The sequence below is a fragment of the Lagopus muta genome, chromosome 1 (genome assembly GCF_023343835.1).
Source record: "Lagopus muta isolate bLagMut1 chromosome 1, bLagMut1 primary, whole genome shotgun sequence".
In the NCBI taxonomy this organism is placed as follows: domain Eukaryota; kingdom Metazoa; phylum Chordata; class Aves; order Galliformes; family Phasianidae; genus Lagopus; species Lagopus muta.
The window spans coordinates 118,854,637-118,870,630 of NC_064433.1; the positions used below are offsets into that span (position 1 = coordinate 118,854,637).

Below are 15,994 nucleotides of genomic sequence, written 5' to 3' on the forward strand. Positions count from 1 at the left end.
CTTCCCTTTGTTTTTGTGACTGTTCTTGTAGCTGTTAAACTTTAAAGATAATGATGACTCAATTGTGTTCCTATCTTCTATTTCCATTTTTTGGTCTTGCTTCTTTTAAGTTTTGTTAACATCTAGATAGAAACCTAGCATTTTGCAAATATCTCCCTATCTCTGTAGAACCACTTGCAGCATCCAGCTGCTTCTCTGCCTCTTTCCTATCACACCAGTCATTCCGGGTTCATTCTTCTTGGAAGCTGGGGTTCAGTTTCATACCATGCCTCTGTAAGTAATCAATGATACTCTTTGCCATTCTGCCAACAATGCCAATTTGTACATACAGATTTTCAGTCAATTCTGGCTTAGCAGGAATTTAGGATTTATTATTTATTATTTTTTTATGATAAATCAGGAGACCAAATTGTATGATTCCCAGTGGCGCTTAATCAGCCAATTTAACACAGAAATCCAATGGGATTTCCTACAATCAAATACAGTGACTTACTTGAAGGCTCAAGAGTGGCAGATTTCACGTGTGACTTACTAAAGAGTATTGGAAGGATGTTTCTAAATTCAATTTCTAAACTTCAGGGCTTACCCCCACACCAGTGAACTACTCACCCTTCCCTCTTGCCAGCTCTTAGTGGATGATCAGGGTGTGCACCAAAGAGGGCTCTGCTTCGTTGATGTCTGTCAGCAGTGAATCTCTAGATGCCAGATAATGGTTCCAGTGCATGTAAGATCAAGGATCATAGCCTGCTGCCATCCTGAGAGCTGAAAGGGCTCTTTGCTTAAGACCATTATTTGTAGGACTGTGAGGCAACTGAGTCAGAAAACTTTCCATTCTGGCTGCAATCCAAGTGAGGCAACCCTGAAACTTCCACTCAACCATACAGTTCCAGTACTCCCAGATGGTACGGTCCTGATGCCTCTCAGGTCATTCAGGGAACAAGGTCAGGGAGTGCCTGAATGTCCCAGCTCACTGCACTTGCACAAAGGCAAAAACATAGTGGATGCATACTCTGAGATCACAGAATGCCTAGGGGTCTGCACCACAATGCTTATTTAGTCCTAATTCACTTAGCTTTAAAGAGATGTGAAAGCTTAGTCTGCTCAAGCATCTGATAACAAGTGAGTTTAAGCTTGCAATGTTTATTTGTAAGATTTTTTTTTCTCAGCAGCTGATAAGTCAATATTTTCTTGTGAAGGGTATGTAATTAGTTTTGTTCTTCCTGCTTCTGCCATTTTGGAAATCAGTTCTAAAAGAATATCAATTCTACTGCAGTCTTCAAGACATTGAGTATTTTCTGATGAGAAAGTAAATTGGCACATCTGAATGTGAAGCTTGGTGTTCACTGTTTTCCCTTGAACCCAGCTGCACACACCAGCCCTGCACATTGCTCTCCTGGAACCAGGCACTGTGTCACTAACTAACCTTATTCTGCCTGTGAGCAGGATTGTAATGTAGAGTCTTGAGACTGTAAGATACTTAAGAGTGTATCTGAAGATAATATAAACCTGATGTTATAATGAGCTTCCTGGTAGCACATGAGCTGTTTTCATTATGCAATTTAAAGTGCGTTTGACCTCACATGGCCACACAAGCATCTTCCTTCAGTTGCCCTACTTAGAAGTTTTAAGTGTACGTCTTTCAAGAGTAAAGTAGTGGAATAAAAACCACTTCATCATATCCAACCTAGAATTATTTCTGAATAATTATTCATGTGGTTAAATAATCTGTGTGAGATGCTAGATTTCTCTTATGAAGTGCAATCTCCAGTATTCTTAGAAATTTGAACAACCTAGCTGTAAATAACATTTCTTTAAAACCAGATCAGACTGCAAATATTTGTGTTGAAGGCTGTAGAAACAAGGAAGTGAAACTTTTCTCTCCCTGTGTGTGCATGCTTGTAGTTAAGGGCAGGCACAATTTTGGGTTACTGATTACAGACTTGGCAGTCTTAAACAGATAACTGTGCCTTGAGTTGCTGCTATTGAAAAAAAACATGGACAATTTGCTCATTCTGAAGTTAAAGAAAATACACTTGTGAGGAGCAGCTGAGGCCCCTGTGTTTGCTCAGCCCAGAGCAGAGGAGCTGAAGGGCGGCCTGACGGCGGCTGCAGCTCCTCACAGGGAGCAGAGGGGCAGCGCTGAGCTCTGCTCTGTGTGACAGCGACAGGGCCCGAGGGAACGGCGTGGAGCTGCGTCAGGGGAGGGCAGCTGGGGGTTCAAACAGGCTGCCCAGGGCTGTGGGCACGGCCCCGAGTGCCGGAGTTCAAGGAGCGTCTGGACAGCGCTCTCAGACATTGGGTTTGATTTGGTGTGGTGCAGTGCTTTAGGCATCATCTGTCACGTTCATGCAACTCAGGACATTGGCTCTTTTAGGTAGAACTAGATCAACAAGTGGAAGAGGGAAAATAAAGGAATTTAGAGAAAAGATTCTAATTACCTCCGAATGTATAATTATATGATCTTTATTTTCCTTTGTGGTTCATAATGAGCAGTTGATGTTGAATGCCTTGTTGTTACTTCTTTTTTCATGTAAAAAGTTGCACCAGCCAGTATATTCATTTTATTGTTTACCCTTCTGCTTATAGATATGCTGTATAAAGGATCGTTGCATTGGAATGTCATTCACAGTGTTCTTAAATTGTCAGCCAGAGCTTATTTCAAATGATAAATACATTACGTGATGTGAGAGACATTTAAAAAATAAATAAATAGATAGATAGATAGGTAAGAGCTTCCTGAGTTACAAAAATGTCTGAAGATTTTTTTTCAAGTGCCCAAATCATGCTGTGGTGTTTCCCTCAGAAAATGGTATCAGTTGAATTAATTGCTTTTAAATGGACACGGTCTTTTCAGATTGCTATGGATTTCGGTTTAGTTGGAAATAATTATATTCCTAACTGAGTTTTGGCAAATTAGAACAAATACTGTTTAGATCGAAATAGTGTGTCTATGTATCTTTATGCTGTTATTTAGCAAAAGATGTGTTTAAAATGTCACTTACAGTTGACAACCCATTAGAGCTTCCCTCTTGCAAAGAAAATCTGTTTCCTGTTGTGGTGTGTTAATCTGGGTTCATATTTGAAGAGAAGAGTTCTGCTCAGACACTTGTTAAAAAGGAATGAGAAAAATCTTAGCTGTTAATATACGCAGTTTTTGGAGCTGAGATTCCCTAGCGGTGTAAGGTGCTCAGATCTAGCTTTCTCCCTTTTTCCTCTTAAAGGTTACTGCTTGAGAAGAGGGCTGGCAGAAGGGAATGCAAGCCACCTTCTCAGCTGGCTCCACCATTGCCCAAGTTTACCCAGCCTCCAGTGAGGATGGCTTGCACTAATAGTGCTTGGTGGCATTCTAACCATGAGTACGGCTTCCTTTCTTCCAAATTTGTTTCAAGGAGCTATGAAGAACCTGCGGTGTAGTGGCATCTAAGGCTGCTGCATGTCATTCTTCCTGGGGCCAACAGGTTAAATAAGAAACTTTTTTAAAGCGCTTTTATGTCTGTGGTAGTGGTAGATACTATTGGTATCATAAGTTCCCAATGTGGTAGAAATGGTTTGGGGCTCTACAGTGGAGTGAAGCAAAAGGAAGTGCAAGTTTTGAGAATCTAGGCTTACGTATACATTTAAAAATTGATTTGGACAATTCTTTTTATTATTTTCTGAGAGAATTTGAATTGCTAAAAAAAAAAAAACAGTGTGAATTTTGCTTTGGGGTTTATAATGTCACCAGATATATATCCTTGAAGGCTGTATGTTCACAGTTTCTTCTAATTTATTCTAGTAAACAGAAATTAATTATAATAAGATCAAACATTCATGACAGTAGATAAAAATGTTTCTGGTTAAACTAGAGCTTCCCATTACTACGGAGACTGATACCCATGAGACATTAATGAACAGATTTAAATAAAAAATACATTTGAAACTAATGGCAGAAGCATTGGGGTGGAGTAAAACCACCCCTAACAATCCTTCTCTGCAGGTGGACAGCTCTGGTGTGTCACATTCTGCATTGAAGCAAGGAATTGCCTCAGAGGGGCAACCAAATTCCTGTCAGCAGGGAGCTACTGGGCGTCACAGCCTTCTGCATGGCAGCGGCTCTGATGCAGCAGGGACAGGGCCAGGAGCAGTGGCATCATACCCTGCACTTACAGAAGCAGCCCCTCAGGAGCACAGCTCCCAGGACTGCTGCAAACAGAACATGGTGCATCAGTAAGCATACTGCATCAGTAAGAGAGTGGCAGTAAGAGTGAATGGCGAATTAGCAGTGTGCATTTGCAGCCCAAAGGCCAACAGTACCCTGGGCTGCATCAGAAGAGGGGTGGCAGCAGGGAGATGGAGGTGATTGTTCCCCTCTACTCTGCTCTTGTAAGGCCTGACCAGGAGTACTGTGTCCAGGCCTGGGGCCCCCAGCAGAAGAAGGATGCAGAGCTGTTGGAGTGGATCCAGAGGAGGGCCACAAGGATGATCAGAGAGCTGGAACACAGATGTGAAGAAAAGGTGGGGGAGCTGGGCTTGTTTAGCTTGGAGAAGAGAGGACTCCAAGGAGACCTACTTGTGGCCTTCTGTTACTTGAAAGGAGCTTACAAGCAGGACAGGGACTGAATTTTTGCACAGATAGATAGTGATAGGACAAGGGAGAGTGACTTTAAACTGAAACAGGGTAGATTTACGTTAGATGTTAGGAAGAAATTTCTTACTCAGAGGATGATGAGGAACTTGTATAGGCTTCAGAGGGAACGTGGGTGCCCCATCCCTGAAGGCATTCAGAGGAGGTTGAATGGGATCTTGGGCAGCCTGATTTGGTGGTTGGCAACCCTGCCCATGGCAGGGGGTTTGAGACAGATGATCTTCAAGATCCCTTCCATCCTAAGCCAGTCTATGTTTCTATGATTTTCTTTATTGTTTATGTTCACATATAGCGAGTGATTGATAGCTTTTTATTTGTTGTACTTTTCATACTTGATTAGTTATGACTAATTACAGTTGTGCCAAAATACAACTGTTAACTAATTGTCTCATTAAATGCAGATAGCTGAATTCCAGTTGACTTTCACCCTTAGATTTCTGAAGGATGCTAGACAATTAACCTGCAGCATTGAAGTAGGGACATTTGGAATGTCATTCAACAGTGCTGAGACTGCTTTCATTTGGAATTTTTCTGTCATTGTACTGCTATGTATGGCAGTACCTCATCGCCTCATCTTGCAGAGAAGGGAGCCTTTTGGCAAAGTGTAATACATGGAGTTAAACTCACAAATAAGTCTTTAACTGAGATGTTCTGTAATATACAGCTTATTATTTGACTTTCAGTTAATGTTGCTATATATTACATGATAAAATCCTATTTAAAAACTCATTTGAAATTATAAAAAATGCAGACTCAATTTTTACAGATCAGGTGCTCCTTTTGGGGCAAGGTTGGTGAGTGTTTTTTTCTTTGAAATGTCATAAAATAGTTTGACCCACTTCCAAGAACAAGGTGAATACTGGGGATTGAGCTGGACTGTCCCTACAGTTAACATATTTTGACAGCTGCAGAGTTGAAAGGGGAACTCTTTAATAGTGACAAGAGACAGTCTGTGCCACAATTTCAGAACTGTATAATACCACAAGAAAGCAGCTGGGAGTGAAAGCTGAAGTTTCAAGTCTCTTGATTGCTTTTCTGAGACATTGTGTGGAAAGGTATTTTTTTTTTTTCTGATCGTCTCCCAGCAGGTAGCTCGCAAGGACTTGTATGACTATTTCTTGTTCATGACGTTTATGTGATGGGCAACACTCCTGTGGGTCTGAGGGTGCAAATACCTGTGGTTCTGTATAGGGTCATTCTGTACATTCTGACAGTTTCTCTGTCCCTGAGTTTCCTACCTAGAAAATTAGGTTAAACAGTCAATCAAACAGAACAACAGCAAAACAAAACCCATGGAACGTTTTGATGTTGTAAAATAAATAGCTCAGAGACTGAATGAATCCCACCATACAACAATTTGTGCAGTTTTCAGTTCTTCCCTTTTGCACCAGTGTTGTTGAACAGATTCAAGCTGTGCATTAGCAGAACTCCAAGGACTGGGCAGCATCTCATGGATATGACTGTTCCTGAAGCAGTCTCAGAACAAGGCATCAAGTGGTACTGTAAGAGCCATGTTCAACTGAGGTCTTGTTTACAAAATATCTTTTCCCATTGGCTTTGAATATGTTAAATTTATTTCACTGCGTGGAAATCTTCTATAAATTTCCTTTTAATGTAGATTTACTTGTGTTTTTCAAGCTCAAGATCTTCCTTCAGAATTTAGGAAATAAGGGAGGATTGTTTCTTTGCTTTTTGTGTTCTGCTTCTCTCTAAGCAGAATAGATTTTGTTGATCTTCAGCTTCTGATCCTTCTTATTACCTGCTTCTGGCATTGCTTTTATTCCTGGGACTGCATTTTAGTTTTAACAGCACAGAAGGACTCAGTTCATATCCAGGGAAACGTTCTTTCTCCTGAAAGTTTCCCTGACTCAGAGCCTTGCACCTTGCTTCCCCTAGGGTGAGCCATGTCATCTGTTATTAGTGCTAAACCCTAATGGGCAAAGTTGAAGTGGAAAATCTTGTGGAATAAGTGAATACAGTTCATTGGAAACATCCTTCAAGTCAGCGATTCCGAAGAGCTGAACATTTAAATTGTTTAAAACAAATGTTTAATGGTTTTAATCTTCCAAAGAGCTAAACAATTTAATTGTTTAACAACTGTGGCCTATTAATTACACAGCAAAGTGGAAGCAAATAGTTGTATCAACCCAAGATATTCCAACAAGCATTCACTGATAGTTGGCCAAAACATTCCAACTCTTTTTTACTACCCTGTCCTGAATAAGTGCCAAGTTCTTGAAAGGAGGAGTGCTTGCAGGCTTGTAAAAACTAAATTCAGGGCACTACAGATCAGGCTGATGTGCCCTCTGACATTCCTTTCTTTAAAGAGAGGTGTTTGACATTGATTATATTGACCATGAAGAGAAAACCAAAGAAGTAACATTTCCTCTTGGAAATCTTAATGTTAATGCTTAATCTTGGAATCCTGTTGACATACTGAACTGCTTTTGTTTTCTTTGGTTACATGACTTTGAAGAATAAAACTATTCACAGTCCAAAGTAAACTATTATGCTATGTCATATTATCTTCTTTTTTTGTGCTTTATATATGAAAACAGGTTGATTTCAAGAAGCTAAATGTCCTAGCACATCTGTACCCTTTTGAGTACTTTCAATTGTGTGTCTGAATGTCTCATCCATATAATTCTCTGTAGTATTTTCCTCTGTCCTTTTCCACAGTAACTATTTTGAGCATTTCATTATCATTTGTTACTTATATTAGTTTTATTACTTCAAAGTAAAAGTAACTATAACAAGCACAATTTGATTAAGCACTCAGTTTCTAATAAAGTAAATCAGTAAAATTTGAAAGACTTTCAACTGTATTTTTATTTTACAGCTTCCAAAAAAATGCATTTACATGAAACAATGTCTACTAAATGAGCAACTCAATTAAAAACATGATACAAGTGTACTTCCTTCATTTAAAATTTAAAAAAAATAAAATCCAAATGATACTGACAGAATATTTGTGTTGCATAATTATTATGTGGACTAAATTTCCCTTCTAATCCCAGAAGTGAGGCTTCTTAATGGAAAGTGTTTCTTGAGAAGTGCACAACCCTCTGATGTCTCATTCCATCCCATTCAGTCATTGGAAAGCGTGTAGCTGTCTGCTACTGGATCTGTCCTGCCTCACATTTGCCATTGGCTGTGTTGCAGGCAAGTGTGTGTATTAACTCCCTAAATACACGAAACAGACTAAGGAAGTGTTTTCAGACAGTTTCCATGTGTTGCTGCTTTTAAAATGTGATGTTGTAGCCGCTTACGTTGGGCAGGTTGGAATGATTGGTTTTCTAACTTTGAAACAAAATCTTTGTATTCAGGCTGAGCTTATATTTGATGTGTATGATACTATGAATTCTAGACCTTCTTTTCCAGTTTAGTGACTCTAGTCACTTCAGTACTCAAATCTTCCTGTTTTGTTCAGCACATGAATGAGCATAAATTAGGACCCAGATACGTAAATCCCAAGAGCACTTTGTTATAATAGTTCAGTAACAAATTTCATTGAGTGTTTGTACCTCCAGATGGATTACCGCCATGAATAATGGATTTTCATTTGTAAGATTTTATTGGCTAGGAATTATAGTGACATTTCAAACCGTATGGCAATGGATTGCCCCAATTTGGGATGAGTAAATCCTCAGGGTATTCCAGGGGTTTTTTTATTGTATGGGTTAATCTCTAGCTGGCATGTTTTGAGACTGATAAAAGATTCTGTCATTTAGCTATAGCATTTAATAATGCTTGCAGCTTTTGGTGCTTTTAATGAAAATTTCCTAATAAATCTTCTGGAGGTGCAGTTTGGTCTGGGCCTATAATATCTTGTTAATGTCATTTGGAAAGAAGCTGGTTCTGTCTTCAGAATTGTTTTGAATTTGTAAAATTATTAAATACAATATGGTATTTTCAGATTATTCATTCCTGTATCAATTGGAAAGCTTAGCAACTACTGAATGCTCTGTTTGCATCCAATTTAGATATCTTTTGATTTTTGTGTATGTGTATTTCTATACGTATACATATGGCTGCACACATCAATACACTGCATCAAGAGTGCTGATGTTAATTTGCAGGATAACTGAAGTGATACCCTAGAAGAAGTAGGCAGGAGAAAAATTACTTGAGGTAAAGATGGAACTGAGTGGTATAGATCACCTTATGTTAAGCAATTGCAACAGCTTGCAAAGCAGGGGTCTCGGGAGCTGTGTAATTCCACAGTGCTTAATCTAATGGCCAATCAGCTAATGCAGTTTCTGTTTAATGTTTAGTTCGAATCAATGGAGCCATCTGGGAGCAGCGCATCAGAGAAAGTTTATAGCTCAAAGAGTCTCTGCCATGTTTATTTTATAAAGATACATAAATATATTGATACTTAAAGACATAATTTGTAGAGATGGCCAAGTGTTGCGGATCATACAGTTTCAGTTTTGTTTGTGTTTTGTGTTTCTTTACTTTGGAGGGGAAAAAAGCAAACATTTGCGCTTAGAGACTTTGAGACCATCATGTAAAAAAACCTTCACCCCATTCAAGTCATGGGTGATTTATATGTACTGTACTCTCTGAAGTATCAGCAAGATAATAGCTACTATTCCCAAAGTTGTGCTTGACTTCACTAATATTACTCATGCATCAGAAGTAAAAAGAGAAAATTTGTCATGGGCAGGTAAATGAGATTAAATGGAATAGCTGTGCTAGGCTGAACTGCTTTCAAATTAAAACAAATTATCAAACCAGAAGGACAAGAAATGTGCTGAAGAAGATGAAGAAAAAACACAGAGCATATTCCTGATGTAATAACTGTTTCCTTTACAGTAGGATTGTACGTGTAGCTGAGTAGAAAAAAAGTGCAACCATTCCTCTGTAGTTTGAGGAAATTTTTACTTGCGTTATATAATGACATGCATTATTCATTTTCTAAGAACTTGATATTTTGCTAATTAGTGAAACAAAGTAGCTTTTTTTCAATAAAAATAAACTTCTGTTTAAGACGTGGGGTTGGTTTGTTTTTCTGACAGTACGTGTGAGCACACTCACCTTAAAATGCAACTTTCCATTTCGATAATTCTTCTTTGAAAGGGAACAGGAAAGAGATGGGTCACACATGGAGCCTGATGTTTCACAGACTGATGCTGTCCTCCCTTGTCATTTCTGTGATGAATGAGCAGTGTCTGACTGATGAAAAATATGTATCTGTCAAGGATGCGTTTAGGCTGATTCATCTAATAAGTCATTTCTTGCTGTCCCGTTATAACCTACAGGCATCTGGTTTCTAAGGGCTGTCATTTCATTATACGACACTGCCACTCTATCCTGAATGGGTTACACAGGAAGGAGTTTGTCAATTTTAAATACTTTCTCTTGGTGTTCAACTAGGAAGTATTTCTTCTTTCTGATCATATTATCATTAATTATTTCAGTATCTCCTTGTAAGTCTTTCTACAGTTAAATGTACATTAATGCTGTTTATTCTCTGTAGATCTCTGATATTTATGTATTAATGGTGTGGCAACATTCTTAATTTTAAAAAAATTTGTTTCTGGTGCAGGTAGAAGAGGGCTGGTGGGAAGGTATCCTTAATGGAAAGACGGGCATGTTTCCTTCCAACTTCATAAAGGAACTGTCTGATTCTGATGATGCTGGAATAGCACAGGAAGAGCAAGTAAAGCCAAGTAAGAAAATGAAATAATTCTTCATGTTCTGTATGTACATCTATGTGCTTTCCCAACATATCGACAGGGTAGTTGCATTCTTATCTCTTTCTTGGAAGTATTTTTGAATGCTTTATTCTTCATTTATATTGTGAAAGTGTCAAGTGATGATGCTAAGTGAGTACTGGCCATGCTACTTGGTTTGTAATGCTGGCACTGCTACTTGAGTTCTGTTGAGACTTGCCCAGCTGCACCAGATTGAGGACACGGAGGGCAATGATGATTATCAGCTTTGTCTTTCCAAATGAATTAAGATTTTTTTCTTGTCTCTAGATGTGGAAATTGAGCAAAGTAATCAAACATTTTCAAAGTGGCTACGCTTATTTAAATGAGGGATTAAAGTGCCATTCCTTCTTCAATGACTCCGGTAGACTTAAGGATTCATAATTATTGGTGTGGGACATGCGGCACTTTTTCCCTCCAGGTGCTGAGCATGTTACTATCACCTCCGCCACCCAGTGCCCCAGCAGCCAAAGGGAAAAAGGCCAGAAATGGGACATGGACTTTGTTCTCTCACTTACAGTGGGCCAGTACTGCTGCAGGTGAAAAGCATGTTTGGTAATTAAGTTTGCGACAGTATAAGCATGGTAGTGGGTTGCCCTTTTCATAGCTTTCCTTGAAGAATAACCTGAACCAAAAGTATGCATTTCTATGAAATGGATATTTGTTGGTCTTCGTGTTTTTTTCTGTTTTTCAAACAGTCTGTTACATCCTGATTTAGTGATTGATTTGGAAACCTTGGTGAAAAGAAAAAAAAGTCAATTGTATTGATGTATTTCAGGACAATTCCACATCTACCTACCAAATTCTTCCTTTACGGTCAATTACTATTTTCAGCAGTGCAGGTATTCATTGCTGTGTAGTATTCTCCTGAGATCTTTGCAACAGACAAAATTGAAAGGGCTCCCAAGATCTCTGAAAGCTTATTTCAGCTCAAGTTTACCAAAGCCTCTGTAGCTCACTTTGCCAGTGAGAGGCAGAAAGTTACAATGTTTCTTTTTTATTGCCTTTTTTATTCTTTCATTTTTCCATTTAGGGCAACTTTATCATCTTTATTCTGTCACACAGAGATAGGATTCTAAGAAAACCGGTGTATGCAATGATGAAAATATTTCCTATTGGTTTTGCAATAGAGTTGTTATTCACATATAGTGGCACAGGTGACCTAGTTACGTGGTCAGAGGTGCTAATGGTGTTTACAGGTAATGTTTCTTTATCCAAATGAAAACGTGTGTAAAAAAGTTAACAACTGTAGTGTGTTGGAAAAGAAAGATGGGCATTAAGTGAATCTGCTCACTTCGGCAAGATGGCAAGCTGCTGCCTGTAATTCGTATATGCTGTCATGAATTTGTGTCATTATGAAAACAGCAAGTGTTGGAAGAATTAATTGTATAGATGTAGTGCTAGCTCTGCATTCAGTAGTGCTTGGTAGCCTGTGAATGAAAAAGGTAAGTGATACTGTTAGGGATGGAATGCCTTGATTCTATCTGTATGAAGAAATAAATATTTCTTCCCCAGGTAGTTTGATAATTGTCTATACTGAGCATCCTAAAAGTGTCATTTAATAAAAGCACACATTGGAGAACATAACAGCAGACACAAAGCATTAGATTGTTCCATCAACCTCCCAGCCAGCATATGCTCAATTCATACTGTCAGTTCTGTGTGCTAGCGGTGGTGACTGCCAGCTATCACTTGTAGGACTTGTACTGAGGAGATACCAGCAACAAAGATATTGGTTTTGTCTCTTTAACTAAATTGAAGATTTACCTGAGAGGTAATTTTTCCCCTCTCTTTCATATCCCTTTTCTAATATCATAAACCAGAAGAATTCTGTAAGCCCTCAAAGAGACAAAAAGGGATTCAAGGAATGTTGGTGTTCTCGTGGGGGCTTTACTGCTTTTTTATTTTCATTTATTTTTCTTAAAGTAACACTGCCAATTTAGGAACTGTATTTCCCTAGGAGAAGTAGGGAATTATGCACCAGCTCAGTACTTTCTATATGCTTTATATAATTTTTATAGGTGTTATACTCATTACACATGGTGCTTTATGAGGCTATATTCAGGTACCCTCTCTGTATTTGAAAATCTTTATAATGAGATTACAAAACTCTACAAGGTTATACATACGACTAGGAGTGATAATCTCATTTCAAGTATCTGTGTTTATTTCTAAAAACACAGCAAGATAAAAAGCAGCTAAACTCTGGAAGATTTGGACATAAGGCAAACATAACTTTCTAGGTAATATCAACTCCCCCCTCCTAAATTAAAAACATGACAGCACGTCAAATCTGCAAGAACTTTTTATTTTTCTTTTTTTTTTCAGGAGATGTTGTTTCAATCTGTATCCATCATAGGATTTTATGAGGCAGAAATCTTGAATATGAATTCTGGATTGTTAAGGTTTTTTTCTAGATGAATACTTGGATCCAAGAGGCTTTACCTGTGCATTGAAACAGAACCTTGGGTGGTCACTGAGGTTCTACATAGCTCCTAGAGGGTCCTAGCTGGTTTTGATTCCAGCTCTGCAATCTTGAGCAGAGGCCTTAAACTCTTCAGCATAATTAACAAAATGGACTGCAAGGCTTGGCAGAGTAGCATGGGATCTTTGGAGAAAGGACGCTGTGCAAACACAAGCATATTGATAACTTGGTAGTTTATGTGTTAGTTCAACTTGATGGTTTAATTTCATTTTACTGACCCTCTCTGGAGAGAATCTTTTTGAAGGCACAAATGCAATTGTTGATGATCTCAACAGAAGTAAGAGAGTGAAGTTGTATAGCTTGGCTTTTTAGGAACAAAGATAATAAACGTACACATTTTTCTTTTCTTCTACTATGTCCTACAGAGATCTAATGGGGAAAAAGATGCTGTCTGTTTTTGTGTCTGTTTACGTTTTACAGCAGATCAAATGCCCAGAATGAATTACCTTGGTTTCTTGGTTTCTTTCCACTTCTACCAATAAGCTCAGAAAATGCTTTAGAACAAAAATCTGTGGTTGTTTTTGTTTTTTTAAATGCCTGGGCTAGTTTTGGAAGTGCCTGAGAAAGCATACAGTGGGTTTTATTAGCCCCTTAACTGAAGGGGCCGGGAACTATGCTTTATAGTTGGTAGTAGCAGATAGTAGGTAGTAGGTATAGATAGTAGATAGCAGATAGTAGGATAGTAGGTGCTTAGCAGATTCGAAAGTGAGACTGTTACAAGATCAAAAGATAAATGAGGCCTGTTATGTCTCAGTGCCTCGCCTGTTCTTCTGTTCAGAAGTTGCCAGGCCTTATCAACTCTGCTTAGATCCTGTCAGTGATGGCCACTGAGAAGTCATGATTGCAAGAGCTAGAATCAGTGACAGCAGCTGATGCTTCAGTCAGGCAACCTACTGTATTTTCAATTAAAATTTTCTGGTATCTGTTCCTTTCTGTCTGACTCTTCACTGTCACGAAGCTTAATATATCTTTCTCTTAGGATTTTCTTAATTGTAGCTTGAATATTTTAATAGCTTTCTTTTAATGGTATCTTGTGTAAGCAAGGTGAGAAGATGAATTTGTGGCGTTTTGGCTTCCTTATTTTGTAAAAATAACACAAGGAAGATATTTTGCTGTTAATTGAACTACAAACACAAAGCAAAGAAACTGCTTTTTACAATGTATAAATAAGTTCAGCTTTTGTTTTCTGAAAAATCCAACAGAATGACGCGCAAGAAAAAAATCTACATTTTTTGCTTCCAAAATGGGTAGATGCTATATTGAGAAAATTCATGTGCACTATTTTGTTATAAAATTCTACTGAAGACACTCATTTTTATGATGGTTCACCTAGATATATTGTCAGCAAGCTGACATTCATACATTCTTGGGCTTGCCTGGGTACCTTGGGTTAACATAATAAGAAACAACAGAACAACTCGGGTGCTTTTAACTTTTGCCTTCACTTGAATTTGTGTCAATTGTCAGAACATGAGTTGTCTTGTTATCAAAGAAAAAAGAAGAAATTCATGCTTTTGATAGTGAGAACTTTATCTTAAATATCTGAATAGGAGGTGGAATTTGGTTTTGTGTATTTATGTATATGAATATATAAATTTATTAATGTGTGACAATACAGCCAGCTAAGCCACTGGCTAAAAAACTCTTTTATTCAGGTTTCGGTGCTCAGTTTGGCTAAGCATTGTTTAAGACCAGGCTCTGAGTCAAAAACAATTATAACAAGTCCTCATGGAAAAATGCAGTATTTCTGGTGCTCACAGGATCCTGGTATATTAAAGAAATTTGAGTGTTTCAGTGCCCTCTTTGGATTTCAGCTGTGCTTGTTCAATGCATCTGCATCAGGACTGTTGAGCCACTGTGAGTACATCACTGCAGTACTAACTTCTTTCAGGCTTCCCCTGTGCTCCGTGGAGAGGCTGAATAAGGCAAATCGTTTCATTTGCAAGTTTTGCAACATGATGGACAACAGATAAAACCTAAGAAAAAATGCGTTCTGTTGGACATTATGAAGAACAACCTCAGCAAAATCATGAGATTCTTTATCTGATAGACATGCAGTAAGAATAATTTAACTTCATGTACAATCGGATACTTTTGTTAATATTCTCATTGTTTTGCTATAATGAGGCTTTAAAAATGTTAGAGACTGAAAATGCAGATTAAAACCTCTTCCTCTCCCTTCTTTTTACCATTATTCGATCTTTTCACCCCCTCCCCGCCCCTCCTCCTTTTTTTTCCTCTTTCCTTCTTTTGCTTGCTGTCAGGAAAATCTGCCTTTGAAGGGACAATTCTGTACAGAGTGGCACCGGCAAAGATTGACAGCTACAGACGCTATAACAGTGAGTGTGTTTCAAAATCAACAAGCAATAGCTTTAGTCCTGAGTACCTGTTTGGTTTCCCTACACTGCTACTCATTTATGGCTACTTTAATTGTGTATATTTGTCTGTAAGCTAAAGTCAGTTTGCTGCTAATGAGCTGCCTAGCCTTAATGCAATGGGAATGCACTCAGTTCTTCTGTGCATGTGTATGTTATATGTCCGTATAATGTACGTGTGTAGCTCACAACAGATTGTGAATTACATGGGATATTTGGGTTTGCTATGGATTGGAATAAAGACTATTTAGTCTTATCATTTTTGCCACCTGAAATATGAAATGGCAATTCGTGGTAATGGAATTGGTAATAATCACAAGTCTTTGAATTGAAACTCCATCTGCTCTACAAATAAAGTTCTCATTACGATTGCTAAATTCATTCAATATGCTATGCCTTTTTTAAGAACAACGTGTTTTTTGTTTTGTTTTAATTTACTGCATGCTCCTCTTTTGGCATTCTGTCTTTGACAGCTATTACTCACAGCATTTTGGTTGATAGATTTGTTCTGCCAAGGAAGTAGGTAAAAGATGCAAAGATACTTTCATCTCATATTCAGGTTTTTGCCTTCTGCATTTTGGAAGCATGAAACATATGCTGCTTTTCATATGCTTTTACTACTCTTGTTAATATAGAAGAGAGGATGGTGATAATCAGATGCAAGACTGAGGAAGTGAGGAAGATGGAAATCTGTCCTTCCACCTGCTTCCTCATCCAGAAATGTAGCAGAAGGAGATCCTACTGAGTCACATTCAGTGTGACTGAGTACAAAGCATTCAGTCCTGCCCTCCGG

General features: G+C 38.3%; 1 protein-coding gene across 4 annotated transcripts in view; it reads left to right on the top strand.

Moving 5' to 3' along the window:
• Positions 1–15,994, top strand: part of SH3KBP1 (SH3 domain containing kinase binding protein 1) — a 220,043-nt gene that overhangs the window by 114,038 nt on the left and 90,011 nt on the right. For 2 of the 4 annotated variants that reach the window (XM_048932215.1, XM_048932205.1), the window contains exons 5-6: positions 10,176–10,299; positions 15,091–15,165. In XM_048932215.1, coding sequence (XP_048788172.1) covers positions 10,176–10,299; positions 15,091–15,165 — 199 coding nt within the window. Of the gene's footprint in view, positions 1–10,175; positions 10,300–10,681; positions 10,881–15,090; positions 15,166–15,994 lie in introns of those variants that run through there. The other 2 variants (XM_048932225.1, XM_048932195.1) reach the window with 2 other exon arrangements.